Source organism: Silurus aristotelis, assembly GCF_946808225.1.
Source record: "Silurus aristotelis genome assembly, chromosome: 20".
Taxonomy (NCBI): domain Eukaryota; kingdom Metazoa; phylum Chordata; class Actinopteri; order Siluriformes; family Siluridae; genus Silurus; species Silurus aristotelis.
The window spans coordinates 7929994-7956972 of record NC_139593.1 but is presented as its reverse complement, the minus strand read 5'-3'; the positions used below and the strand labels follow the sequence as shown (position 1 = coordinate 7956972).

At 35.4% G+C, this 26979-nt stretch overlaps 1 protein-coding gene, 1 long non-coding RNA gene and 1 pseudogene across 3 annotated transcripts in view; all 3 read right to left on the bottom strand.

Annotated features, from left to right (window-relative positions):
• Window positions 1–11750, bottom strand: part of LOC310716069 — a 378359-nt gene extending 366609 nt beyond the window's left edge. Inside the window, exon 1 of the long non-coding RNA XR_014530474.1 lies at window positions 10498–11750. This is a non-coding gene — a long non-coding RNA (uncharacterized lncRNA). The remainder of the gene's footprint in view (window positions 1–10497) is intronic.
• LOC310715499 (5-hydroxytryptamine receptor 3A-like) lies at window positions 832–6209 on the bottom strand (annotated as a pseudogene). Its single transcript, XR_014538241.1, has 6 exons — window positions 6120–6209; window positions 5819–5988; window positions 3987–4138; window positions 3662–3872; window positions 2840–3050; window positions 832–1836 (listed from the first exon to the last, which is right to left on the bottom strand). The product of XR_014538241.1 is annotated as a 5-hydroxytryptamine receptor 3A-like (transcript).
• A 6309-nt stretch (window positions 11751–18059) lies between the features above and the next one.
• LOC310716023 (32 kDa beta-galactoside-binding lectin-like) lies at window positions 18060–22611 on the bottom strand. The gene is made up of 10 exons (XM_083522835.1): window positions 21929–22611; window positions 21435–21554; window positions 20792–20874; window positions 20480–20678; window positions 20290–20403; window positions 19487–19585; window positions 19290–19378; window positions 19000–19192; window positions 18806–18919; window positions 18060–18590 (listed from the first exon to the last, which is right to left on the bottom strand). The coding sequence occupies exons 2-10, from the start codon at window positions 21543–21545 to the stop codon at window positions 18549–18551; spliced, it is 1044 nt and encodes a 347-aa protein (XP_083378961.1). The 5' UTR covers window positions 21546–21554; window positions 21929–22611; the 3' UTR covers window positions 18060–18548.
• Between the last annotated feature and the right edge of the window lie 4368 nt (window positions 22612–26979).

The window sequence follows — 26979 nt, the reverse complement described above, 5'->3', positions numbered from 1 at the left end:
TATCAAGACTAGACACTAAGCGATATAAGCACTTACAGGTGCGTCTCAATAAATTTGAATATTATTTAAAAAGCTGATTTAGTAATTTAATACAAAAAAATGAGAAACAAGAGACCAAAAAAATGCAGATGAGCTGAAGGCCACTGTCAAAGAAACCTGGGCTTTCATACACCCTCAACAGTGCCACAGTAATTGCAGTAATTAAAGCAGTTGCAGTAATTAAATCAAAAGGAGCCTCTACCAAATATTGAGTACATATACAGTAACTGAACATACTTTCCAGAAAGCCAACAATTCACTAAAAATGTTTTTTGTTTGGTCTTATGAAGTTTTCACATTGTTTTAGAAAATTAATCATCAAAATTAAAAGAAATAGACACTTTAAATATATAGGTTTGTGTGTGATACCTATTTATTATACTTTTTGTATTAAATTACTAAAATAAATCAACTTTTTAATGATATTCTAATTTATTGAGATTCAACTGTACAATGTGAAGTCATATAGTGGAATACAATCTGGTACCTACTGTATTGGTGAAGTTTATGACTGGACTGAAGAGACAACAGTTGAAAAGGTTAATATCACAGTTAATATCACATGTCTGTTGGTTTCCCTGATTCTGATTGGTTATAAAGGGTGAATCAATTTTTCTAACTGAAGTGTTCTGTGAGGAGACCTCTATTTAGCATTTTAGTCACTTTAGCCTCACTGAGGCTTTCTGTCAGGGTGGAATAAAGACAGAGGACATTGTAGTTTTTCCAAAAAAAAACATTTTTATTCACATCATTAATTTCAAGTAAGATGAAAAAGAGAGACTGGTAAAAAAAGAGACATACTAATATCATAGGTGTATATAAACTATTTGGACAAAAGTTTGTGGACATGTGTGCTTTTTGAACATTCAATTCCACATCTAGTCCCCAATTGCTGTTTTTTTTAGATTTAGGTGAAAGGTTATGGAGATTTGTGATCATTCAGCCACAAGAGCTTTAGTAACAAGGAGGCCTGGGGTGCAGTCAGTGTTTCAATTAATCTTAAAAGTATTAAATGCATTTGAGGTCAGAGCTCATTAGCAGGCCACTCAAGATCTTCCACTCAAGATTTTATGGTGCACAAGGGCATTGTCTTGCTGGAGCAAATTTGGGTTTCCTAGTTTAGGTGAAGGGAACATTTATTGCTACTACACTCCAGAGACGTCCTGTACAGTTGTGTGCCTCCGACTTTTGCTGAAAGTTTGGTAAAGACACTTATGTCTGGAAAATTCAGGTGTCCCAATATTTTTGTTTGTATAATATAATATCAAATATTTGTAAGGTAAGTTAACAAGAGTAGTTACACTAATAACAAAACATCAGGATGTTATTAATATTGGAAAGTAATCAACTCCAGAATAGCTTTTATTTATTCGATTATTAATAAATGTAATAAAGAAATGTGCTTTAAAAATTTTTAATTCTGCTTCCTTATAGTTAATAATAAACCCTTATTCAAAGTTGAAGAAATGCTTGAACCAATTTTTGATTTATAACTTTACATGTTCCTCCTTTTCTACTTTGATTAGTGCCCTTAGGAACTGGACCATAAGACAATTATAGTGATGTAGCTTGCAATCACAAAGAGGATATAAATCAGGAACAAGAAGCGATCAATAACATTTGCGATCAGATTCCATTCGATCTCAGCCTGCTTGGGTCTCAGGTGTTCTTCCACCCTCAGTCGAATTGTCAGCAAGTCTTGGGCCACTTTCTTAAGCTCATTCACATCTGCAGAACCCTCCATCCCTTCATTTTCTCCAGTGTGAGAAAACATCATTGCTGTTATGTCTGGATTCCCTGCTTTCATGAAGAGTATAATGAGACATAAGCTACTGTTACAGTCATGTTTATGATAATGAGTTTGGATGAACTTTAGGTGATCTAAAATATATTCTTATCTATCTTAAAGCAGTGCTTTTTCTGACATACAAAAAAAAAAGACTGATATAAAAAAAAGACTCCTATTTATAATTATAGAATGAGTTGCCATGTGTATAATTTCTCCATTAGGCTTAGTATTGTTATATAAGGAGTAAAATATAACAAGGTTTGCCGTTCTAAGAAAATAATCAATCATATTGTGGTGAGAATGTTAATGAACATTTTATATTACATTTATAGCATTTGGCTTTCAGTTATCTTAGATATACAGCTGAGCAATTGAGGGTTAAGGGCTTTGCTGAAGCATCCAGCAGTAGTGTTGGGATCTGAACCCATGACCTTTCATTCATAGATAGATGGATGGATAAACAAGTGACTGATGACCGTTTAAAGTTACAGTAAGTGATCATGAGAATTCTCCTCCCCTCAATGTAATGTGTCACAACATAAAATGTTGTATAAAGTAAATAAATGTTATATGTATAAAGTCCTTCCACTCTGTTGTTTAGTTCAGTTCAAGGTATTTTGATTGCAATATACAAGCATATCAACTCAAACACACATTACAAACACCCAATTTCCCTACTACACGGTGTTTACCTTACATATAAAAACTTCCCAGCAGAGGGGAAAAATTAATTCAAACTATTAGTTAAACTAATAGGAGTGCTATTCCGAAGCAAGAAGGAGGTGAATCTCAAGATACATATGGTGGGAATCATGTAACAAAATGCTCTGGGCTCTACCCAAAACCTTTTTTTGTTGAAGGGACAGAGCAAAAATAAATGGTCCTAAAGGCCCAGCACATTCCTTAAGTAATCTACGCAACATATTAAACAGACCTCGTGCCTTCCCGATTTTAAAATGTTTACAAACAGTTTTCTGTAGCACTAAATAGTATTTTTATTATTCCTGTTACCTTTTGCATATGAGTTTAAAACCACTTCCACTTGAGCATCAGGGCATTTGTGGGATATGAACAGGAGGCGTCCCAAGAAGTCCAGAATGAGAACATGCACCCAACGGGGTACTTTGGGGTATTTGTTTGGGAAGGGCCTGAGGTTAACAATGAACATAGTCTCCAAAAGGCTGGCTACCGTCAGCCCCAAGCTGAGAGAGAAAAAACACATCTGCATAGAAAAAGAAACAAAAACAATAAAGTATGTTAATATGCAATTGCCTTTTGGTTCGATCATTGTTAGATATGATTGTATTTTGGCAACAAATTGATTAGAACGAGATTGTACAGCAAGTCACATTTCGTACTGTAAAATTGTTTTGTAACTGCAAAAACTATGCTCAAGTGTTTCAGGGTTAATGCCAGACTGGTGCCATGGTGGCACATACAAAATCATTCATTTATTAGGACATTTACTTAATCAAAGCAATGTTTACAACCTTCAAACATCTTACCCAGTCTTATTTCGATAACACCATTAATTTTAAGGGATTAAAAACCTTTATGATAGCAAGCATGCAATATTAAAATTACATCTGTTCTTGACAATAAAATATTTATTAAACAAACTACGGGGTGTGTTTTCTTAGACGGTTAATTATTAACACGTATTAATGAATTTCTTCATCTTTAATGAACATCATTATTGCACAGTTAGGTCTTCTGACAAAAATATAATAAGTTGTATGTATAGGCTATGTTAACATTGGTTATAAAATATTCTCCCACCACACCCACGATACATACGGTATATATGCTTCTGGACTGTACTGCAGGACTTACTTATTAGAGGAGTAGGGTAGACACTGTTAGGCAGGAAATCATTAGTGATGATCAGAAAGACAGTGTAGCCGAGGATAAGGGTCATTTTGAAAGCCGAGCGATCCATATTTTGAGGAGGCAAGATGAAACTGCACAGGTCTAACAGACTCAGGAAGCAGCTGGGGACAAGGAGGTTCACCACATAGAGACTGGCCTCACGTCTAAGGGTTAGCTGTGGCAGAAACACAAAGAGATGCACTGCTTCAGTCCATAAGCTATGATTTCTCTTTAAGATATTATTAGAGAAATTGAAAAAGGCACAATGATTTATGTGGGTTATACTCACATTGTACTGCTGACAAGAAAAATACCGTTTGCTGGTAAGAGTATAAGTGTAATAACGGCTTGTCAAATTATCGAGTTTCCATCCCGAATCAGAACCTACAGATGACTTTGTAGAAAATTCCACTGATTTAGAAGTTAGGATCTTTTCATCTTCTGAAAGAGTAGCATATCACCAAAAATTAAGTAAGGACTAAAACATTTGGAGATGAACAATACAAAGATACAATATTTCTTTCTTTCAGCAATTCAGTAGTGTTAGAAGAAATAATTTGTTTTTAAATGATGCTAATACGACTATAAAACAATATGTCGTACACTTTACCCCTTTATAGGTGGCTATTTTAATGTTGTGGAGGGTCTGTGAAACAAGTAATATGATATATATCTTCTTTCGGCTTCTCCCGTTAGGGGTCGCCACAGCGGATCCTCCGCATGTTTGATTTGGCACATGTTTTTATGCTGGATGCCCTTCCTAACGCAACCCTCCCCATTTATCCGGGCTTGGGACCGGCACTAAGAGTGGCTGGGGTTGGTTCCCTGACCAGGGATCGAACCCGGGCCGCAGCGGCGATATACAGTAGTATAATTAGTGGTGCTTAAATATTTATATTAATATAGTGCTTTCAGAAGTTTGGAAAAACTTTTATGGTTTTTGGTACACATGCATGTTAATACGCATGTTTTTTAATGTACAAACAAACTAGCTAAAAGTCAAAAACACACAAGAATTGGACAGTAAATGACAGGAAGAAAGTCTGGTGTCCAAATGAGTCTGAATTGCGATCAATTGGAATCCTCTACATACAACAAGACAGTGAGCTGGAGTGTTATCTCTCATGGAATGGCCTGTCCAGTCACTGCACCTAAATCCTGCTTTGGGATGAACTGGATTGCAAGGTTGAGTGAAAAAATTTAACCAGTGAAGAACACCTTTGGCAAGTTTTACAAGAATCAGGGCAAAGTATCTCAAATGAATGTTTGGAGAAACTGTCCACATGCCAAAATTGTGGTAAGCTGTTATTCATGCTATGATTTTTACAATAAAATAGGGTAACATAAGGCTTCTTCTTCTTCTTTCGGCTTCTTCCATTAGGGGTCCCCACACCCCCTGTCCTCTACATCTGCCTCTTTCAAACACTACCTGCATGTCTTCCCTCACCACATCCATAAACCTCCACCTTGGCCTTCTTTTTTTCCTCCTTCCTGGTGGCACCATCCTCAGCATTCTTCTATACACCACGTCTCTCCTCTGCACATGTCCAAACCATCTCAATTGCGCCTCCTTCACCTTCTCCTTCACCTTCTCCGTCTCCAAAACGACCTACATGCGCTGTCCCTCAAATGCACTCATTTCTAATCCTGTCCATCCTCGTCACTCCCAACAAAAACCTCAACATCTTCAGCTCTGCTACCTCCAGTGTAACATCAGTTCATTTATATATTTGTTTTGTTCAAAGTAAATGTTTATACCTTAAAGATCTTCATACCAGAAAATGAACATGCATGTGTCTGTCAAAACGTATAAAGATTATGTTTCCAAACATTATACAGTCAAACTTGTTTATTTTTTTTCAAGAAAAAACTTTTCAATGAGAAACTTTGACACTGTGTTAAAGGTTTTGTCTTAAGAACTTTGTTTTTGAGAATGTTATGCTTAAGATTTTACTGATAAATATACTGGAGACTTATTTAAAAAAATACAAATAAACTAATAAATAAACTAGATTTATAAAATCCAAATCTCCTCACAGACATTTTATTTATCTGTTCTTGTAGGCTCTATAGTCACTTTACAAAGTTGTACTAGAATAACTACAGTTATTACAGCATTACCTTCATGAATGAGGGAAAGGAAAGTAATTGAGCATTCCTGGATATTAAACGGAAACCTGTAGATATTCATTTGACACGAAACAGGAACTCTTTTGACTTTGACTAAATGAAGCCCTCCAGTGTAATTTATCTGTAGGAAGGGAATGCTCTGACTTCTGTCTTTATCCATTCTGCAATGTTGTCAGAAAGCATTCATTTTTATCATTTTAAATGTAGTTGTAGTTTTATCTAGATTTAAAACATAAAGATGGCAATCAAAGGAAGAACTAATTAATATCACAATTGTGATACTGATACTTACAACTCTTTAATTTCTATATCCGGCAGCCACAGATCAGACACTGGACATGAGATTTTGTCTGTTCCACATGTATTAATATCCCACTTCAGAAACGGTACTAACCAGTCCTATTGGAGTTCAAACGTATGTTTTTCACAAAGTGAAGAATAAGAAAGGAATCAAAGCATGATAAAAAACTAACGTGGGTGAAACTTACAATTGTTAATAGGATAAATACTGTCATGACCTGGTCCTTTCACTCTGGAAAGACAAATTGCAGAGGAGGATATTAGGTCAAATTAAATGTATTATAGGATTAAAGAATAATGAAAAGAGACATAAGGGAATACTCGCCACATCCTGGATTCCAGCAATAGTAACGCCTAGTTTGACATTTAGGACATCGCTTGGACGTGCAACAGGGCGTATGGTTTTATTCCAAAGGGCATTTTTATCTTCATTATACAGGGATTGTGAATTATTGGGGGTGCAATTAATTACAGTTAATTCCACACAGGGAACTAGAAACATGGAAAAACCATTGATTAGTTATTTGTAAAATAGTTTATATATGAATGTTTAACAGTGTACAGATTTTGTCACATTTAAAAGAGTCACAGAGAAACACAAAGCAGGGTTACTGTTGCCACCCTGTTCAATTTCCAACAAGAGTAAATCCTGTTGCAAGTGCTGTATTCCTCTTCTACCACAGCTGTGGTAGTTGTGGGCCATCTGTGAGACAAGTAAATTCCTGTTATCATATAGATCAGTGGTCTCCAACATGGTGCCCTGCACAGACCACATGAGTAGCCCGGTGGCTTTTTTCTAAAAATAGCTGTTTCCTACGTTGTTAAATCATTGTTGATAATTATTATGAGAAATCATTAACATGATCAGTGTCTTCACATAGATGTATATAATTAATTATTAATAACATATAATAAAAGGTAAATTGCGCAAATTTGTTATTTCAGATCAAACTGAAATCTGTGTGTATTAAACTGGTAGCCCTTCATATTAATCGGTACCCAAGAAGTAGCTCTCAGTCTCAAAAAGGTTGGTTCCCCCTGATATAGATTATATTAGCTATAAACAGTCATTTCATCCACAGGATATTGAAGTGAATAAGAGAAGGAAAGCACAGCTAGTCTACTTCCCTGAAGACTTTCCTGTACTGAATGCATATATTGGAGACTCCATTCCAAAACTCCATATGTAAAAAATATAAAATTTCATTACAAGTGATGCCATTCATGGTCACTCAATAGTGACATTTCTGTAGTAATATTTAAATTAAATTTTTACGGTAACAAGCTGTTACTTTAAAACGATCATGTATTTGAGTGAACTATTGTCAGAGCTGCTTTTATATGAATCAACACTTTAAAATCCAGCAGAATTATGAATCCAGGATCACTGTGGTATTGAAATGTGATTTCAAATATGAGAAATATGATAAGAAACACATCAAATATTAAAAAAACGATTATTACACATAAGAAATCCATTTGCATGCCGAAGCTCTTACCTTGAGTCTCAACAACAAACAAGACAAAGAGACCTCGCATGTACAGTGTGAGTCCTCTTTGCCATGCCATATCAGTGTGAGGTTGTGTATCCAACCACTAATTCTCTGCCTGTGGACAATAGACAAATTTAGTCCTGTGGTTTTATCTGCCTTTGGATAAACATTGATCATAATCAAACATTGGTGGTGGTGGGACTCTATTTGGTACATAATTGCACTCTTACACAATATCTAATTGTTTTCAGGTGATGTTTAACAATAGAATAAATAAAAGTAAAAAAAAAAAAAAAAAAAAAAAAAAAAAAAAAAAAAAAAAAAAACCATTAATAAGTATACATCATTCTAAAGGTCTAAACCTCGAGCATTGATTTTAGATCACGGTTTTTCAATGACTATGATTGTAATAATGAGTCACAAACGCGTCCACTGCTGTGAATCCCCATTTAGTAGGAAAGATAAGGTTCCACTATACAACATGCCATAAAGTATTTTTGGTCCAAATAAAAAAATTGTGTTGTAATTTAGATGGATATTCTAAATATCTTTGTGTGTGTGTGTGTGTGTGTGTGTGTGTATGTGTGTGTGTGTGTGTATTGTTTGTATATGTTTAGAAATAACTTTTGTGTAAAAAAAAAAAAACCATCTTGGTGGTAAAAAAAAACTATTTGAATTATATTAAACATAAAAAATATTTAATTATTATATGAAATATTATGTCTATTTTTTTAATTTATTTATAAAATTATTTGAAGAGTTAATTTATTAACTTACTGATAAATCTATACAGTATATTGAGGATATATTAGTATATAAAGCATTATCTTACCAGTGAGTTTGTTCAGAAGTACAGATCAGTGACTCCACACTCAACACACTCAATGTAGAGTATGAATATTTGTAAGGGAACATTACATCATTCTTTATTTAAACCAACCACATCAGATGGTTTAAGGAGGATGTGACTTGTTTGTAACTTCATACATTTGCATGCTGTTTGAGTTTCTTCTATTTAAATGTAAATTTTAATGCATGCTCTTCAAAATGCAACACTTGTTTGTTTTTTGGTAGACAGTTTCATTATATTAGAAGCAGCAGAATGAAGTTCATTTGTAAACCTGAGCCGTTCCTGTTAGAGTGTTTGCTCAGTGTATCCATATTAAATACTTATTTGCATAAATAAAAGCATTTATTTAAAGTTTTGTACACATATGTGCGTGAAAATGATCAGCAATCAAACAGTGAAGTGAATTAAAGAGTTAGCGTAAGTTTTTATTTACCTTTTCTTTTTAGAAATGTATCCGTCGTCATCAAATTGTTCAGAATGGCAGAGAAATTAAAACACAGAAAATGTAAAACATTATTATTTAATTCATGTCTAATTATAAATCTTGTTGTTTTTAATACATTTTTAAGACAAATTAATTCATCCATACATTTGTTTACATACTAGACATGTTTATATGTTGATGATTAGTGGTTACATGTGCATTTTCAGAAGATAAAATGCTATAGTGAAATGTGCCTTTAGCACCCTCAACCACAGAAACCCCAACAAAATTTGTAATATTTTTTAATGGAAATTGAATTGGTTTAAAATTGTAATGTTGTATACTGGTAATCTGTTGCCTTGTTTTGGTGACATGTTTTATCTAGTGGATACCATAAAGGTTCAGTAGGACAAATACAGGTTTCAGTAATTTTCTACAATGTACACTAGGAATCGTAAACCATTTGGTATTGGTTTTGATAGAACAGTAGTCAAGAGATGATGGTTTGTAATGGTATTTGTAGTGGAAATCATGCAATTTTGTGATTTTTTTCAGCAGGGTTTTTCTCCATGTGTGATGAGATGTTATTTACATAATGACTTCACCTAACATGAAAAACCTTTTCCTCTCCCTATTGAGGTCTAAAGCAGGCAGATTGGCGCCACCTTTCTGTTTTCTGCGGTAAATGTTTTCCAGAATTTTACTTCCGCTTCCAGTTTGAAAACCAGACTCTGTAATAGTCCTAGGTGAACTGGGATTTTTGCGTTTCTCGGACATTCGCGTTTAAGCCTGTTGTGAAATTGTACATTGTGAGGACAAGCTTCAGTTTGGCGGACATGAAAACAACACACAGGTGGGTTCATTGCAGCTGATTTAGAGCTTTAATGCATCAATGCACAACTTAGACTTACGCTTTTATATTAAACAGATATGTAAGATGAATATTATATAATGTAACAAATGTTATCAGACTTAAAAGTCGGAAACCGGGTAAGTGAAATTATAAACTCCAACCTGTGCTTTGTGAAACGTTTATTTACACATGTACATTAATATACACTTGTATTCAGGTTCATAATGACAGTTAAGTTGCTGAATGAAAGAGACCGGTTACATATGTATACATACAGGAGGAATTCAACGGATTAGGATTGCGCCACATACAGTCTTATAAAACTAGATTATTACTGTAATTTAGATCTTATAACAGTATAACAGATCTCCATATTAAATATTCTGCTCCAACAGACCATATTAAAATTGTTTATAACATATAATTGTGTATCTGTTTTATATTTTTGTTTGTGTGATTACAGTTTATCAAAACATACTTACATAATTTCTAATTTATCCTTTCCCTAAAATAAATTACTTAATATGTTATGTGATTGACAGCCCTATATACACTGGCGATCAAAATTAGAGAACAATTTATAAACAATTGAACAATTTTGAAATAATGTCATCCTTACTGCTCAACAGTTGAGGGAGTTTTTGTCCTGTCTATACCATGCTACCAGAACACCTTTTCCACAAAATAAATAAGGTATTTAAAAAAAAATCCATTATTTTGCAGAAAACACACTGATCAAAATCAGAGAACACTTTCAGATACCTCCCAGTTATTGGTGTTAATCTGGCACCTGGTGCTAATTTCCTTGATTATCTGTCAACCCCTATTTAACTGGCAGCCTAATTTCCAGTTTCACTGACTCTGCAAGATGGTGGGCCGTTCCAAAGTGACTGAAAGCCTCTGGCAGCAGATTGTCCAGATGAAGGCCAAAAGGATGACCCTATCAGCCATAGCAAGACAAGTTGGTCGTTCCAAATCTGTGATTTCAAGAATATTGAATCTTTACAACATCACAAACTTATTCAAGTCCGCCAAGAAGGCTGGTCGTCCACGGAAGACAAATACAAGAAAGGACAGGATACTGCAGAGGATCTCAATGGGCAATCATTTCCACACTGCAGCTGGAATTGTTCACCAGTTCAGCACTGAACAGGGTAAGGATCTGTCTCGTCATACAGTGCCTCAACGTTTAAGAGCATTTGGACTGAAAGCCCACTCTGCAGTGACCAAACCTCTGATTAGCAGAAGGAATCAAAAGGCTAGACTAAGCTTTGCTGAGTAGCATGTTGTGTGGACAGAGGAGAACTGGTCCAAAGTTCACTTCAGTGATGAAAGCAAGTTTAATTTATTTGGGTCCGATGGGAAACATTATGTTCGGCGACAAACTGAAGAAAGACTGAACCCAAAGTGTGTAAAGAAGTCAGTGAAAAGTGGACGGTGGACGAGGAAGTGTCATGGTTTGGGGCATGTTTTCTGCAGCAGGAGTTGGGCCTCTTATACAGCTACATGGCAGAGTAAATGCACATGTTTAATAGAACCTTCTTCAACAACATATGGTTCCTTCCATGCGTTCATCACCCAATCAGCCCCCAGTGTTCATGCAGGACAACGCTCCATGTCACACAGCAAAACAGGTAAAGCAGTTCCTTGAATTTGAAAACATTGAAATAATGACATGGCCTGCCCAGAGTCCTGATCTCAACCCAATAGAGAACCTCTGGAAAATCCTTGGCGACAAAGTTATGGCCAAGAAACCCACTACAGTCACCGAACTGTGTAGGAGACTGGAAGAAGAGTGGACCAAAATCACACCAGAGCAGTGTGAGAGACTAGTGCTGTCCTGTGGCCGCAGATGTGCTAAAGTCATTCAGAGCAGAGGCCTGTACACTTCCTACTAATTGCTGACTGTTGTAACCTTCAGAAAGTTTTGTTGTAATCTTTTTCCATGCTACAGTCATTGTTGTTCTCTAATTTTGATCAGTGTGTTTTCTGCAAAATAATGTTTTTTTAAATTTAGTTTAATGTCACAAAGTAGACAAACTATTTCATTTCAAAAGAAAAATTCAAATTGATCTTTTCCGATGGCAGGGCTTGAACCCACAACCTTGTGGGGAGCGGCTGATCAGTAAACCTACACCTTACTAATATATGTTACACGTTCTGACTGTCCGCTTGATAAAAGTTTGTTTTATATGTAACGTGTAACATATATTAGTAGTCAATGTTAAAATATAATAATAATAATAATAATATTTAATAATAATCTTCTTCTTCTTCTTCTTCTTTCGGCTGCTTCCATTAGGGGTCGCCACAGCATATCATCCATTTCTATACCACCCTGTCCTCCACATCTGCCTCTTTCACACCAACTAGCTGCATGTCTTCCCTCACCACATCCATGAACCGCCTCCTTGGCCTTTTCCTCCTACCTGGTGGCTCCATCCTCAGCATTCTTCTACGAATATAATTCATGTTCCTCCTCTGCACATGTCCAAACCATCTTAATCTCGCCTCCCTCACCTTGTCACCAAAACATCCTACATGCGCTGTCCCTCTAATAAACTCATTTCTGATCTTGTCCATCCTTGTCACTCCCAACGAAAACCTTAACATCTTCAGCTCTGCTACCTCCAGCTCCACCTCTTGTCTTCTACCCAATGCCACTGTCTCTTATCCATACAACATCGCAGGTCTCACCACAGTCTTATAAACTTTCCCTTTCAAGTTTATAAGCAGATACTCTTCTATCACAAATCACTCCTGTCACTCTTCTCCACCCACTCCACCCTGCCTGCACTTTTTTCTTTACTTCTCTAACACACTCTCCATTACTTTGCACTGTTGACCCCAGGTACCTGAACTCCTCCACCTTCTCCAACTCTTCTCCCTGCAACGGCACCACTCCACTGCCCTCCCTCTCATTCACACACATGTACTCTGTCTTACTCCTTCTGACTTTCATTCCCCTTCTCTCCAGCGCATATCTCCACCTTTCCAGGCTCTTCTCAACCTGCTCACTACTCTCACCACAAATCACAATATCATCCGCAAACATCATAGTCCAGGGAGACTCCTGTCTGACCTCGTCCGTCAACCTGTCTATCACCACTGCAAACAGGAAAGGGCTCAGGGCCGATCCTTGATGTAGTTCAACCCTCACCCTGAACCAGTCTGTCGTTCCTACTGCACACTTCCCTGCTGTCACACTGTCCTCATACATGTCCTGCACCACCCTCACATACTTCTCTGACACACCTGACTTCCTCATACAGTACCACAACTCCTCTCTTGGCACTCTGTCGTACGCTTTCTCTAAATCCACAAATACACAATGCAATTCCTTCTGTCCTTCTCTATACTTCTCCATCAACATCCTCAAAGCAAATAAGGCATCTGTGGTGCTCTTCCTCGGCATGAAACCATACTGTTGCTCACAGATGGTCACCTCTTCTCTCAGCCTGGCTTTCACTACTCTTTCCCATAACTTCATGGTGTGACTGATCAACTTAATTCCCCTGTAGTTACTGCAGGTCTGCACATCTCCCTTATGCTCAAAGATCGGTACCAGCACACTCCTCCATTCCTCAGGCATCCTCCCACCTTCCAGAATCTTGTTAATCAATCTGGTTAAAAACGGCACTGCCATCTCTCTTAAACATCTCCATGCTTTTACAGGTATGTCATCTGGTCCAACCGACTTTCCACTCTTCATCCTCTTAATTGCTGCTCTCACTTCCTCCTTACTAATCCTATCTACATCCTGCTTTACCAACTCCACATCATCCAACCTTCTCTCTCTCTGATTTTCCTCATTCATCAGTTGCTCAAAATACTCCCTCCACCTTCTCAACAAACTCTCCTCACTAGTCAACACATTTTCCTCTCCATCCTTCATTGCTCTAACTTGTAGCACATCCTTCCCAGCTCGGTCCCTCTGCCTGGCCAATCGGTATAAATCCTTTTCTCCTTCCTTAGTGTTCAACCTCTCATACAGCTCCTCATATGCCTTTTCCTTGGCTTTCGCCACATCCCTCTTTACCTGCTGCCGTATCTCCTTGTACTCCTGCCTACTTTTCTCACCACTCTGTCGATCCCACTTCTGTTTTGCCAACCTCTTTCCCCTAATGCTCTCCTGCACTTCCTCATTCCACCACCACATCTCCTTGTCTTCCTTTCTATTTCCAGATGTCACACCAAGTACTTTTCTAGCTGGCTCCCTCATCACTCCTGCAGTAGTTTCCCAATCACCCAACACCTCTTCACCACCACCGAGCCCCTGTCTGACCTCTTCCCTAAAAATCACACTACACTCTTCCTCCTTCAGTTTCCACCATCTTATTCTTCTTTCAGTCCTCACTCTCACTCTCCATCACCTCCTCATCACCTCTGTTCCCTTCACCAACATGCCCATTAAAGTTTGCCCCAATCAGCAATCGTTCTTTCCTAGGTACACCATCTACCACTTCATCTAATTCACTCCAGAATCTTTCCTTCTCCTCCATCTCACAGCCAACTTGTGGAGTATAGGCACTGATGACATTTATCATCACCCCTTCAACTTCCAGCTTCACATTCATCACCCTATCAGAAACTCTCTTCACCTCCACTACACTCTTACTGTACTCTTCCCTCAGAATCACCCCTACACCATTTCTCTTTCCATCCACACCATGATAGAACAGTTTAAACCCACCTCCAATGTTCCTGGCCTTACTCCCTTTCCACTTGGTCTTCTAAACACACAGCATATCTACATTTCTCCTCTCCATCATATAAGCTATCTCTCTCCCTTTACCCGTCATAGTACCAACATTTAAAGTACCCACCCGAACCTCCACTCTCCTACACTGCTCCTTTTCCTGTCGTCTCTGTAGACGTCTTCCTCCTCTCCTTCTCCTCCTTCGGCCAACAGTAGCCCATTTTCCACTGGTATCCTGTCGGCTAACGATACCTGTGGCGGTCGTTGTTAACCCGGGCCTCGACCGATCCGGTATGAAATTCTCATTTGTGATCCGCATATTTGACTTGGCACATGTTTTACGCTGGATGCCCTTCCTAACGCAACCCTCCCCATTTACCCGGGCTTGGGACCGGCACTAAGAATGCACTGGCTTGTGCCTCCCTAATGGCTGGGTTATTTAATAATAATAATAATAATAATAATTAATTATAATAGTTATTGCCCGGTATCTGTTAACTAAAGCAAGATTTACCGTAACTAAACTCATTATCAGGAGGAGCAGGTCAGTGAGGAAATGTCAAGTAGCTAATTAAACTAATATAATGTTAGATTTTTATTATGACCAAACAGAACTTAATTCTTGGAGAGGTTTTTCATGCGATCTGCGATGCGCGTGGTGCCTTTTCTGATCAGGGAAGAATCACACAGCACACAGAATGGCGTATATGTTTTTCTTTAATTTAATGCTGATAACAGACAAGTATATATACACACACACACTGGAAAATACCTGAGCTAAAACTGTTCCTGATTGGGTAAGAAGGCATAATAACCGGAGATGTGTGAGCCCAGATAAAGACTTCCTGTATACCTTAAATACTCACATAGTCAATACAGCAATGTGAATGTGTGTGTCCCTTTTAAAGCCCTTTAGCTGTGAACTGGTTGGAGTCTGCAATTGGTTCCCAGGAAGTAGCTTCTTGGAACTGCAGTCTTATAAGACACAGTCTGGGTGGACACTTCCTAGAGGAACGTCTATCACACATGATATACATGTCCTCCACTTTCCACCAGAGTGCGCCATAACCACCCAGACTAGTGTGTGTGTGTGTGCGTGTGTGTGTGTGTGTGTGTGTGTGTGTGTGTGTGTGTGTGTGTGTGTGTGTGTGTGTATATATATATATATATATATATATATATATATATATATATATATATATATATATATATATATATATATATAATACAAAGAGTAAAGAAAGGACATTGCGAACAAATGTGTGTTGTGGTAAAGGTTTTGATTATTTTATTTATTTATATCTTTAATAAAAATGGTCAAACAGAAATGTGCACTGCATTAATTGAGTGTTAACAAAATGTATGCTGTTTAAGTGAATTTACATTAACGCATTAGTAATAAGTTAGTTTTACAAACACACACACACACACACACACACACACACACACACACACACACACACACACACGCATGCATATATCCTACAAAAATGACACCACAGTGTAAAACCATGGAAATATAAAAATGATTTCACATTGTTTATTAACAAACAACAAAACCATTGTGCATGTTTCTGCCTCAGCTTTTTTATATAGCACTTTACTTCAAATACAAGGTGGAAGTTCACTTCATCATCCTAGTTTATTTTTCCAAAAAGGTCGTGGCATGTGGAGAAAACCAGTATCTCATTTCTTAAAATAAAATCTATCTGCCATATTATAAAGCATTATGACTCCATAATCACTGGCTGCAGTTTGATATCAAAACTTTAAAGTTTAACAAAAAAAAAGCAGAATTTGTCATTGTAAACCTGATTTGTGACTTTAATTTAAAGGTATTGAATGTAGTACAGCTGAGTTAAATTAATACTGAATTCATAAAATAAAAATACAAGACAAATCTAAGCCATTGTACTTTCTCAAATACATGGAACAGATGTTTTGTAGTGCTATATTCTGGCCACTTGGTGTCAGTAAAAGCACTGAACACTACACACTATTTAAAATGGTTCAAACTACTAGAATTAATAGCGTCTCTGCATGAAGTGTTTCTATAATGTGATTTGACAATTATTTTGTGACTTTTATTTTATTATGTGCTTTATAATCTTTTGCACTACTCTCATGCTGCTGCTATCTGTCTTCCACCTTACAAATGCCTTTATACTCAGAGCTTCAGAATGTTTACATATATTTTTATGTATATTTGCACCTTACAAATTGTTCACATATATTTGGATGTATATTTCCATATTAACAAAATTCACTGTTTACACTAAAGATATATTCAATCGGTTTATGTATGCATATGTATTACAAGTACACTGCAGTTACCTTCATACAAAAATTTGTTTCTATTTGTTTTTATTTTCTATTGTTTCTATTTTGCACTGACTGCAAATGAGAAGTAAGAGTTATTAAATTAAGTCAGTTTAAATCCAGGCAGTGACACAGAGGAAAGACAGAGGAAACACGTGTTACTCTTCACCCTCCCGGGTTTGTAGCAGACATCTAATATAGTAGAGGCCAAACTAGGTGGCAAAAACTGACAAACTGGGAGAAGGTAAATTTAAATATCCAAAAAAAATGTAACTAAGATCCATCAAGAATTATTACAAGAAAGAAAGTGCATTATATGTTTTCTTTCCAATAATCAATAGTATTTTGGCAATGGTAGAGTATGTAATATATGGACATTGACAATTAGCTACCTCTTTCATTCTTATTAAACACCTTCAACACATCTGGAAAACTCTAAAGAAAGCACACAGCTGTCTGTCCATCTGTCTGTCTGTCTGTCTGTCTGTCAGTCTCTCTCTCTCTCTCCCTCTCTCTCGCTCTCTCTCTCTCCTTCTCTCTCCCTCATCTGCCCACACTAACATCCAGTATTTACTGATATACTATAAAGGGCAAATTTGATATGAAGTGTTAGTTCAGTGGTTTAGATACTGGACTTCTGATTGGAAGGCTATCAAATCAGAAACAAGCACCATTCAGCTGTCAATGGTGGTCCCTTGAACATGTATTCTCCTTGACATTGTCCACTAACCTGACTATTATGATTGTAATAAGTTACTCACCTGAGCAGGAGAATCCAGTGCATACCCTGGAAAGAATGCAGTCTCAGCACAACTAACTCACATGTTCCCCTCTCTTTCTGAGTCTTGTATCTTTTTTAATCATTGAAACAAAACAAGGGCAAATTACATCCCTATATTGTGACAGGATTATTCTGAGGTGAAATATCAGTAATTAGTAAATATCTGTAATTAATCTGTAGTCCAGCTTGATTAAATAGCAGTAGTGGCTTTCTACTTTAAATACATGCATTTCAAATGGTCACACTACAAATCCAATGGGTCATATGACTCTCAGTACAGTGTGTATAAAATCTGCCAGTCTTTGAGAAGAGTCAATGACTTTAATACAGGATTCGATCCCTGGGATCTTTAGCTTTTTTTTTTTTTTTTTTTTTGTATTTACATTACAACGTTTTTTTAATTCTTTGGTTCCTACAGTAACTCACACTTGTTGGTTAGTTATTCTGTATTTCTTTGAATGCATTCTCTTGACTTGTAAAGAGAATTGGAAGTATTGTCAAGAATTGGCAATATTGTATTTATATTTGTCTCAGTTTTAAACTTGTACTTTGTGTTAGTATAAAGGTATGTGTTGAAACCATAAGATTAAAAAAGAAAGAAAAGGAAAGGAAAATGTCAACTATAGAACTTTTATAGTTTTGTTACCACAACTTCAGTAATTTCCAGACCTCAATTGCCTCTGTTATTGAAAAATGTGTTCATCTAAAAATCATATGTATAGAAAACCTACTGCTCCAAAGGCAATTATGTTTAGATTAAGTGAAATTATCAGTATCATTTAGTATTTTAAAGGACAACAAAACTGTACGAAGGATATATGCAACATTATACAAAAGAAATCTAATGCAAAATAATCATGAAAAAAAAATCACTGAATAATTAAAAGACATTTGTTGTTATCCTGATGAAGTTGAGAAGAATGAAGCAAACGCAGGGCATCAAGGACTTGGCAAAATCAGGACGTGCGAAGCAAACACATGCTTTTGGGAGGTTCTGAATCTTCAAATATATGCAGGATAGGTGATTTTCAGGGTTTTCACTAGCTAAAAAAAGAATCATCTTTAACATACAGGTTTATTATCTTTAAAACAAAATTATTAACACAAAATATAACGTCGATATTTTGCACATTTTTACTTAAATGATTTTATAAAGGTTTTCTTTGAATTTCCTCAAATGTACATATTATTCTAGGTTAAACGCTGATGTTGTCAAGAAAATACTTAATGATAACCATAAAATAGTAAAAATAACCTACTTCAATAATGCTGAAGTTGTTCATGAAGACGTCTCCAACAATTGCAAGTGTAGTCACTTTGTCCACTGGTATACGGTGATTGAATGTGTAATATTTCAGGCCATTCACAATCTCCTGGACGAATAAAATTGACCCATATTTAATCAGTTTGTTTAAAATTTCAGCCATTGTTTAATTTATTCAAAATATCAAACCTCAAAGTTTCCTGGGTTAACAACCATGATGATATCAAAGGCTCCTCCATTGACAAATGGGCCTCCTGGTCTATCAAGTTGATTGTCCCATTTTCCCATCGTGTAGCTGTTAAGGACCACAGAGTCCATGCGAGGGTTGAAGTGGAATGCAATGTCTTGATTATTTGCCCCAGTGTGCAAATTTATCGCAAAGCTGCAAGAAATAATTCTAACACTTTAATGACTGTAATCTATAATTCCAAAATTTATTTCTTTTAACCTTTTATCAAGTGAAGACACGTGCACCATACCAATCACAATCTGAAGCAACAACCCCTTGGAAGAATAAAGCAACACCAGCTCTCAGGCCTCCGGGGATTGGTCCAGAATTTTCTTTGCTCTGTTGTGGTTAAGCACAATTTTTTTTAAGGTAAACCTCTAGTCATGTGATTATGTTCTCACAAATCTGCAACTTTCAGCTCTTCTGGAGATGAAAGAAATTACTTACCAGGCTGCAGACTGGATGTGGTACATCATACTGGATGTCTGAATGTTTTGTGCGTGAGATGCCTGAGTTTAGTTTATTAAAGTTAGATGTGCTCCAGTTCTAGAAAGAGCAGAAGTATGAAGAATACTTCATTATTTACAGAAAGGTAGTTCACATAAGATTAAGAGCAGAACTACAAAAATTTAAAAGGCATATTAACTTGGTGAGTGGTTTAAAAAAATCTGTTTTCTTTTTATTCAATACTTACTTACATTTAATGGTTATTTTTGCTGTTTATATTAAAATGCGCTTCACTATTAATATTCAGTATGCAGCAACCAGGGCATATCACCATAATATATTCACAATATATACAAAAGTAGTGTTTAAAGGCAATGCACTCTGTGCTTTATCATGACTGATTAAGTAGTAAGTCACTGCAAACTTTAGAGCTCACTTACTTATATAACTTCTAATAAACTTAAAAATGTATTAGAGGGACAGTGCATGTAGGACGTTTTGGAGAAAGGTGAGGGAGGCGAGACTGAGATGGTTTGGACACGTGAAGAGGAGGGACATGGGGTATATCGGTAGGAGAATGCTGAGGATGGAGACACCAGGAAGGAGGAAAAGAGGAAGACCAAGGAGGAGGTTTATGGTTGTGGTCAGGGGAAGACATGCAAGTAGTTGGGGTGAAAGAGGCAGATGTAGAGGACAGGGGGGTATGGAGAAGGATGATCCGCTGTGGCAACCCCTAATGGGCGAAGCCGAAAGAAGAAAAGAAGAAGAAGAAGAAAAAGAAGAAGACTGTGTTTTTAACTTACCTTGACAACACCAACAGTGTTAATTATGACATCTTTATCAATTTTAAGTGCATTGACTTTTTCCAGTGACATGCGGTGCTTAAACAGGTAACATCTCTTTCCATTTAAATATACCTGGAAGAAACAAACTCTGTAGGTAATTCTTTTTTTTTATGTTATTTGTATTTAATTGTTCTTTAACTGTTCATACCTCATAGCCTTTTGTTTTGATCACAATAAAGATGTCAAATGCTGATCCTTCAGAAAGTTTATATTCTGATGTGTGTTCTTGTTTCTCCCACACCCCATGCCTAAAACTGTCACAGCACGTCAAGGCATTGAGCTCATGCCTTAAGTGAAAAGCGATGTCATCACAAGACTCCTCGTTTGTCAGAAAATTCATTACAAACCTGTGTGTAAAGATTAAATGCCCTCCCATTAATTTTTATTAAGTTTTATTAGGTCCATGGTCCCATTAATTGCAAATAACCATTTGATCAGGATCAATAACTTGAATACATACGTTTGACCAGAAACAACTCCTTGGATGTAAAAAGCCATGCCTGGTCTCAGCCATCCAGGAATTGCATATTTGTAGGGAATCTCCTGTGGTGAGTATAAACATTTTACATTCATTAATTTCTAATAGAATGTTTCACACTTTTTATGAGTTATTTTACTTTCCAGTAAGACAAATACACAGTGGTCATCTCGATTTTTGACTGGAAAAAAAAAAAGATATATCTTACCTTTTTTTCAGAGTTGCTGTTGACTTATTTACTTCTGTATTTTGCTGTGCAATATTACTTTTTATTTATTTTTCTTTAGAACAAAAATGTTCTTTAAATGTGCAATATTATTATTAACTTTTATTTAATTTATTGTTTAAAAAATGTGCAACTGGAAGCTTCTGTAAACAAAACAAATTCCAATATTTGGCAATAAAGCTCTTTCTGATTCTGATTTTTTTTTATATTTTTAAAAAAAAAATTTTTTATTAAATATAAAATTTACCAGTAACTGTCATTGTCCTGATATGTGTAGTGAATTTTTTTGATAGAAAATAATGTATTACTATAATTATTATTATTAATTATTATAAATAAACTTGTTTTATTTTACATTTAATATGACTTAGGAACTTATTTTGAACTGTTGCTACTCACGGGACTGCTGACAACATTTGTAAGCTCTGAGTTGATAGTAGAGGGAGACCATCGTGACATTCCCATACTGGTCATTATTTCTGTCCTTAATTCATTTAAGTTAGAAAGCATGGAAAAGTTCTGTGGGGAAAACAGTTTGCTATGTAAATAAATGTAACATATATATATATATATATATATATATATATATATATATATATATATATATATATATATATATATATATATATATACATATATATATATATATATATATATATATATATATATATATATATATATATATATATATATATATATATATATATATATATATATAATAATACATGTTTACATATTATACATAATTCATTTGAATTATTGTTATTTATACCTTTGATTGAAAAATCAAAAAAATTATAGACTCCATCAGATATCTTTTTAAAATTGTAATTATACATGTAGTTATTACAATAAAATTTAAACAAGAAATTAAAGTAGTTATAATAACTAACCCATGACTGGCCCACTGTGAATGTGTTGCGCTTCTTCTTAAAGGTAAAGGAGACAGAGTCGCTGGCTTCACTCACTCCTACATCACTAACAGCTCTGTATCTGACCCAGTATTGTTCTTCTGGCTTTAGTTCAGTCAGTGTGAAGCTGGTCTGTGCATCTGAAGTGTCTGTGACTTTCCATGTGTCAACATCAGTTGCTGAATCAATTGGCGGTGTCGTCCTGTACTCAACTCTAAACCGTACCGTCTCTCCAGTTGTGGATTTTGAAAACTTCAGAGTGACTTTTTCATCACTGGTCTCCAGCACAGGTTTGAGTGGTTTGGATACAGGCTGGAAATTAGGATCTGTTAGACTGCCCTCCTGATAAAGTCGGATGGAGATTCCTGGATTGCTGGAGTCAGATATGGAGGAAATAATAAATTTGACTTTGTTGTCATTTTTATTGGCCTTTGAAAATGCAGTAAAGAGAGAAAGATTCTGCCTTATGCGCTTGGAAATGTCGGGAGAACTGAACCAAAACTGTGCATCTTGGAGAGAGAACTCTTTTGTTGGCTCAGGTTTTGTAAACCCTCCATGATTCAGAAACTCTTCTGTAGCTGCCAGGTAGGAGTCTTCATACTTTAGAGATGTAAAAGCCAAACATACCACCACATCTACCGTATGATCCAAAATGATGGGATTGATTTAACAAACCCAATGATGTCACAACTGTGAGGTCCTTCAGCACACTGGAACTCAGTATACTCAATTCACTCACCATGTAATCTAACCACTGATTCATTTTATCTGCTGTAAAAGGTGATGTGTTGTGGATGCTCAGTATGTCCCCCAGTGCCTTGTCCTCCTGTGTCCCACCCCGAATATCTGGCAAAGCAGTGACCAGTGCCTTCTGGAATGCTATCTTATAACCAAAATGAACATCCTGAAACTTTACCAGTCTGGCTTTTACATCAGGGAAATTATCTGTCATTTGCTTTTTGATCAAATCATTGCATCTTCTTTCTACTTCTCCCATCTCTTCCAGCACTTTTTCTGTTTTACGCACCAGACTCATGCTGATTTCTCTCACCAACTTTGCAGCGTTACTATCCAAACGTGTGAGAGGAAACAGCCACACAGTCAGTGGTACACCTTTATTTTGTTGTTTATTCATCAGAACTGGCAACTTCTTGTACACGCCTAATGCATCCTTGTATGTGGTTGGATTTTCTTCAAGTTCAAAGTCACCATAAAATGTGACGCTGACATTTTCAGCCAATTTCTTATCTTCTTCAGTCATCTGAAGGCATGCTTCCCCCTCTATGGAAATCTTAGGAATCTTCTTGACTGCTGCATAAAGTTTTTCTTCAACATTCTGTTTGTTCTCATTTTCTGCACTTGTATGATCAAACACCATAAAAGCGTGAGCTCCATACAATACAGCTGTAACTACATGAGTGGCTGTTTTCTGCTCAAATACTTGTGGATAGGTGGTATAGCCAAGTTCCTTCATAGTGAGTTGTTCAAAACGTGTTATCTGGCTGTACTGCATGGTAACTCTGGATTGACGTGCTGAAGAGTTGTTATCATGCAGGTACTTTGCTGATCCTCCAACCTTCACCAACCCACATAAAAAACTTGCTTTAAGTGAAGCACTTATATCTAGGAGGTTGGCTTTATCACTGAGAGTATCAGAGGCAGCAAACTTCAAATGTGCTCTAGGCTGCTGACGCACATCAATATCATCAAGCAATGCCTTTTTAGCCTATAAAGTAACTCCTGAAACAAGAATGTGATAAATTATAGCTTTATCAGAAATATTCATGATTTATCAAATATCATTTGCTATGAACTTTTGTGCACTGCCTATGTTTGCTCAATTCTGATTGGTCAGAATATCTTGATTACGTTTCTAATACCAGCAGCTCTGACAGTATTCATTGCTAGAGACTCAAAGCACTTTTGTAAGTCATTCTGGATAAGGGCGTCTGCTAAATGCCGCAAATGTAAATGTAAATGTGACAGTAGCACAACAGTGTATTCAGACCCCATTCACTTCAAATTTTATGTTGCAGCCTGATACTACAATTGTTTGATTTTTTCCTCATTAATTTACACTCACTACCCCATAATGAAAAAAATATTCTAGAAATGTCTGTAATTTCTTTAAATACAAAAATCTGAAATATCACATGTATAAGCATTTAGACCCTTTACTCAGTACTGAGTTGACGCACCATTTGCAAAATAGCATCTCCAGAGCTCAGAATGATCATCTCTCTTACTAAAGTGCTTCACCCCTGTTTGCTCAGTTTGGTTAAAAGACGAGCTCTTGAAAGAGTACTGGATGTGTGATACTTGCTCCATCTGAGAATTATGGAGGCCACTGTGCTCTTGGAGCAGCTATTTTTTGTAGCCATCCCCAAAGGGTACAAAGAGTATGTATATATATATATATATATATATATATATATATATATATATATATATATATATATATATATATATATATATATATATATATATATATATATATATATATTTATATATATATATATATATATATATATATATATATATATATATATATATATATATATATATATATATATAAAATGTTCTACATATTCACTTTGGTGATGCCAAAGCCCCTCTCTTTTATATCCTAAAAATAATTTGTGTTTCATGTAAACTGTAACAAACTAGGCATCACCAGAGTAAATATGTAGTAGAAAATTAAAAAAGGGGGTAACGGATTTGGATAAACTGTATTAGGGCCCTATCAGATATGTCTGCTATATATGCTATATGTCTGTTACGGTTCAAGTGAGAGCCAAATGCTTTTCAGAATATAAAACAGAGAGTGTTAGGCATCACCAAAGTGAATATTAAGAGCATTAAAGTAATTCAGTGCGAAATAGAGGTAACAGATTACCAGTATTTTATTCAGTGCTTTATTAACGAATAAGAATATTTTAAATGTTTTCAAAATTCCTTTATTTGGAATAACAAAAATAAGCTTGTTGTTAATGATCATTACATTATTATTACATCATCATTACACACACACACATATATATATATATATATATATATATATATATATATATATATATATATATATATATATATATATATATATATATATATATATATATATATATATAAATAAATAAATAAAAGATCAATTTTAAGCTGCATTTTTAGCAACAGCGCCCTCTAGGGCCACAAAATACAATGGTCATAGAATCTGGTGTAGCGCCAGCAAAAGACCAGAACAAAACGAGGGCTATTTATACACTGTGTAGGATACAAAGAATCGGCTCGTAGAACCGACTCTTTCGCGACGTTACTTGTCTTTTGCAAAATGTGTCGTTCGCAACGAGTCAGTTCTAAGAGCCGATTCTTTGTAGCGTACACAGAGCGACAGAGAGGAGGGATTTAGTGGCGGTGAGGTCTTATGGAGCTCCTTCATTCAACGAGCTGAAGACCCATTGAATTGGTGGTAAAACAAGGCTTCAGTGTACCTATACCGGATTAAGGTAAATAGTAAGAAAACACTGCCTAGTCGCAACATCGGTATCCTTTGAGAAAGTTTTCTCTAAAACAGGTGAAATAATCGTGGAGAGGCGAAAGCGAATCAGCCCTTCTAACCTGAGACATCCGGTATTTCTGAATGCCAAACTGCACTAAAGACTTTTATCTTGTGTCGTAATGTTAAGACTTTGGCATTTATTTATTTATTTATTTATTTGATTGATTTGTTTGTTATAGTTGCTGGTTACTGCGGTTACACCAGCCGCAATTTGAAAATAAACGGTCAAACCAGCCGCACTTTTATTATTATTTTTTTTGTGTAATCGTGCACTTACGGTATGGGTGGTGGGCGTGGTCAAAATATTTGTAAAGACGCTTGAGAACGACGTGCCCGTTATAAAAAGATAATAAAAAGCCATAAAAAAAATATTTAATGTATTGCTTTTTTTCATTAAAAAATATATTTTAATAATAAATAATAAAATATAATATAAATAATTAATATAAAAAATACTATTTTAATAATAAATAAATCAATATTTTTGTTTTGTTTGTGGTGTTAATATATATATATATATATATATATATATATATATATATATATATATATATATATATACATATACACAATTAAGGCCCGTAATCAAACACTCCTAAAACATCTCTACTGTATAGTGTTTGAGACTATACAGTAAAATATAAAAGCAAAATCACCTTTATTTGACCTTCCTTTAAATGTTTGTTAATTCATTCAATTGGTCTTTACTCAGAGTGACCCTGAAAATCACTGAATTCATTTTCAGCTCGTTCTACTGTACAACTTTTAAGAAACATAAAAAAAATCTATGCATTTTATTCACCATATTCAAACACTAATAATTTATTTTCTAGATTTGCTCAATCTTTCAAATAATTCTTATTTAGAGTATCAATGTCTAATATTGTCTCGCATTTCCACTCAATTTCCACTACAGTTTTTGTAAAAAGTAAAGGCAAAATTACTACAAACATCAGTGCATTTTTAATCATGTTCACATTCACACTCATAAAACATTTTCCTTTAAAGGTTTGCTTGTTTTATTGTTTTAATTGATCCGGACCATTTATTTATTTAGCATTAATTGTTTAATAATTTAACTGTACATTAAAAAAAAAAATTTAATAAAGGCAATATCACTCCACACATATGTGTGTGTGTGTTTAACTTATTTTTATGAGTGTGTGAATGTGGAACATGATTGAAAAGTTTTTTCTCAAAAACTCTACAGTAAAATAACTTGAAATTTGGTGCAATAGGGTGAAATAGGGTAATAGACTGGGACACTGTAAATAAGAATTATTTTAAAGATTGAGCAAACCTATAAAGGAAAATGTTATATGATTGTTCGAATGTGGAACATGATTGAAAGAGGTTTTGAGGTTTAGACTGAAGTTTGCCTTTATCTTTTTTCAAAAATTGTACAGTAAAATGACTTGAAATTTAAGACAATAATAAACAGGCACATTCTAAATAATAAGTATTTGAAAGGTTGAGC

What these genes read in the sequence shown, in the direction of transcription:
- LOC310716023 (XM_083522835.1), bottom strand. Translation starts at nt 21,545, where the DNA reads ATGCTTTCTAACTTAAATGAATTAAGGACAGAAATAATGACCAGTATG. An exon ending in GGAGTTGTTTCTGGTCAAAC is followed by an intron (nt 20,679 to 20,791) that starts GTATGTATTCAA and finishes CTTTACACACAG; the next exon opens with GTTTGTAATGAATTTTCTGA. An exon ending in TCAAAACAAAAGGCTATGAG is followed by an intron (nt 20,404 to 20,479) that starts GTATGAACAGTT and finishes TGTTTCTTCCAG; the next exon opens with GTATATTTAAATGGAAAGAG.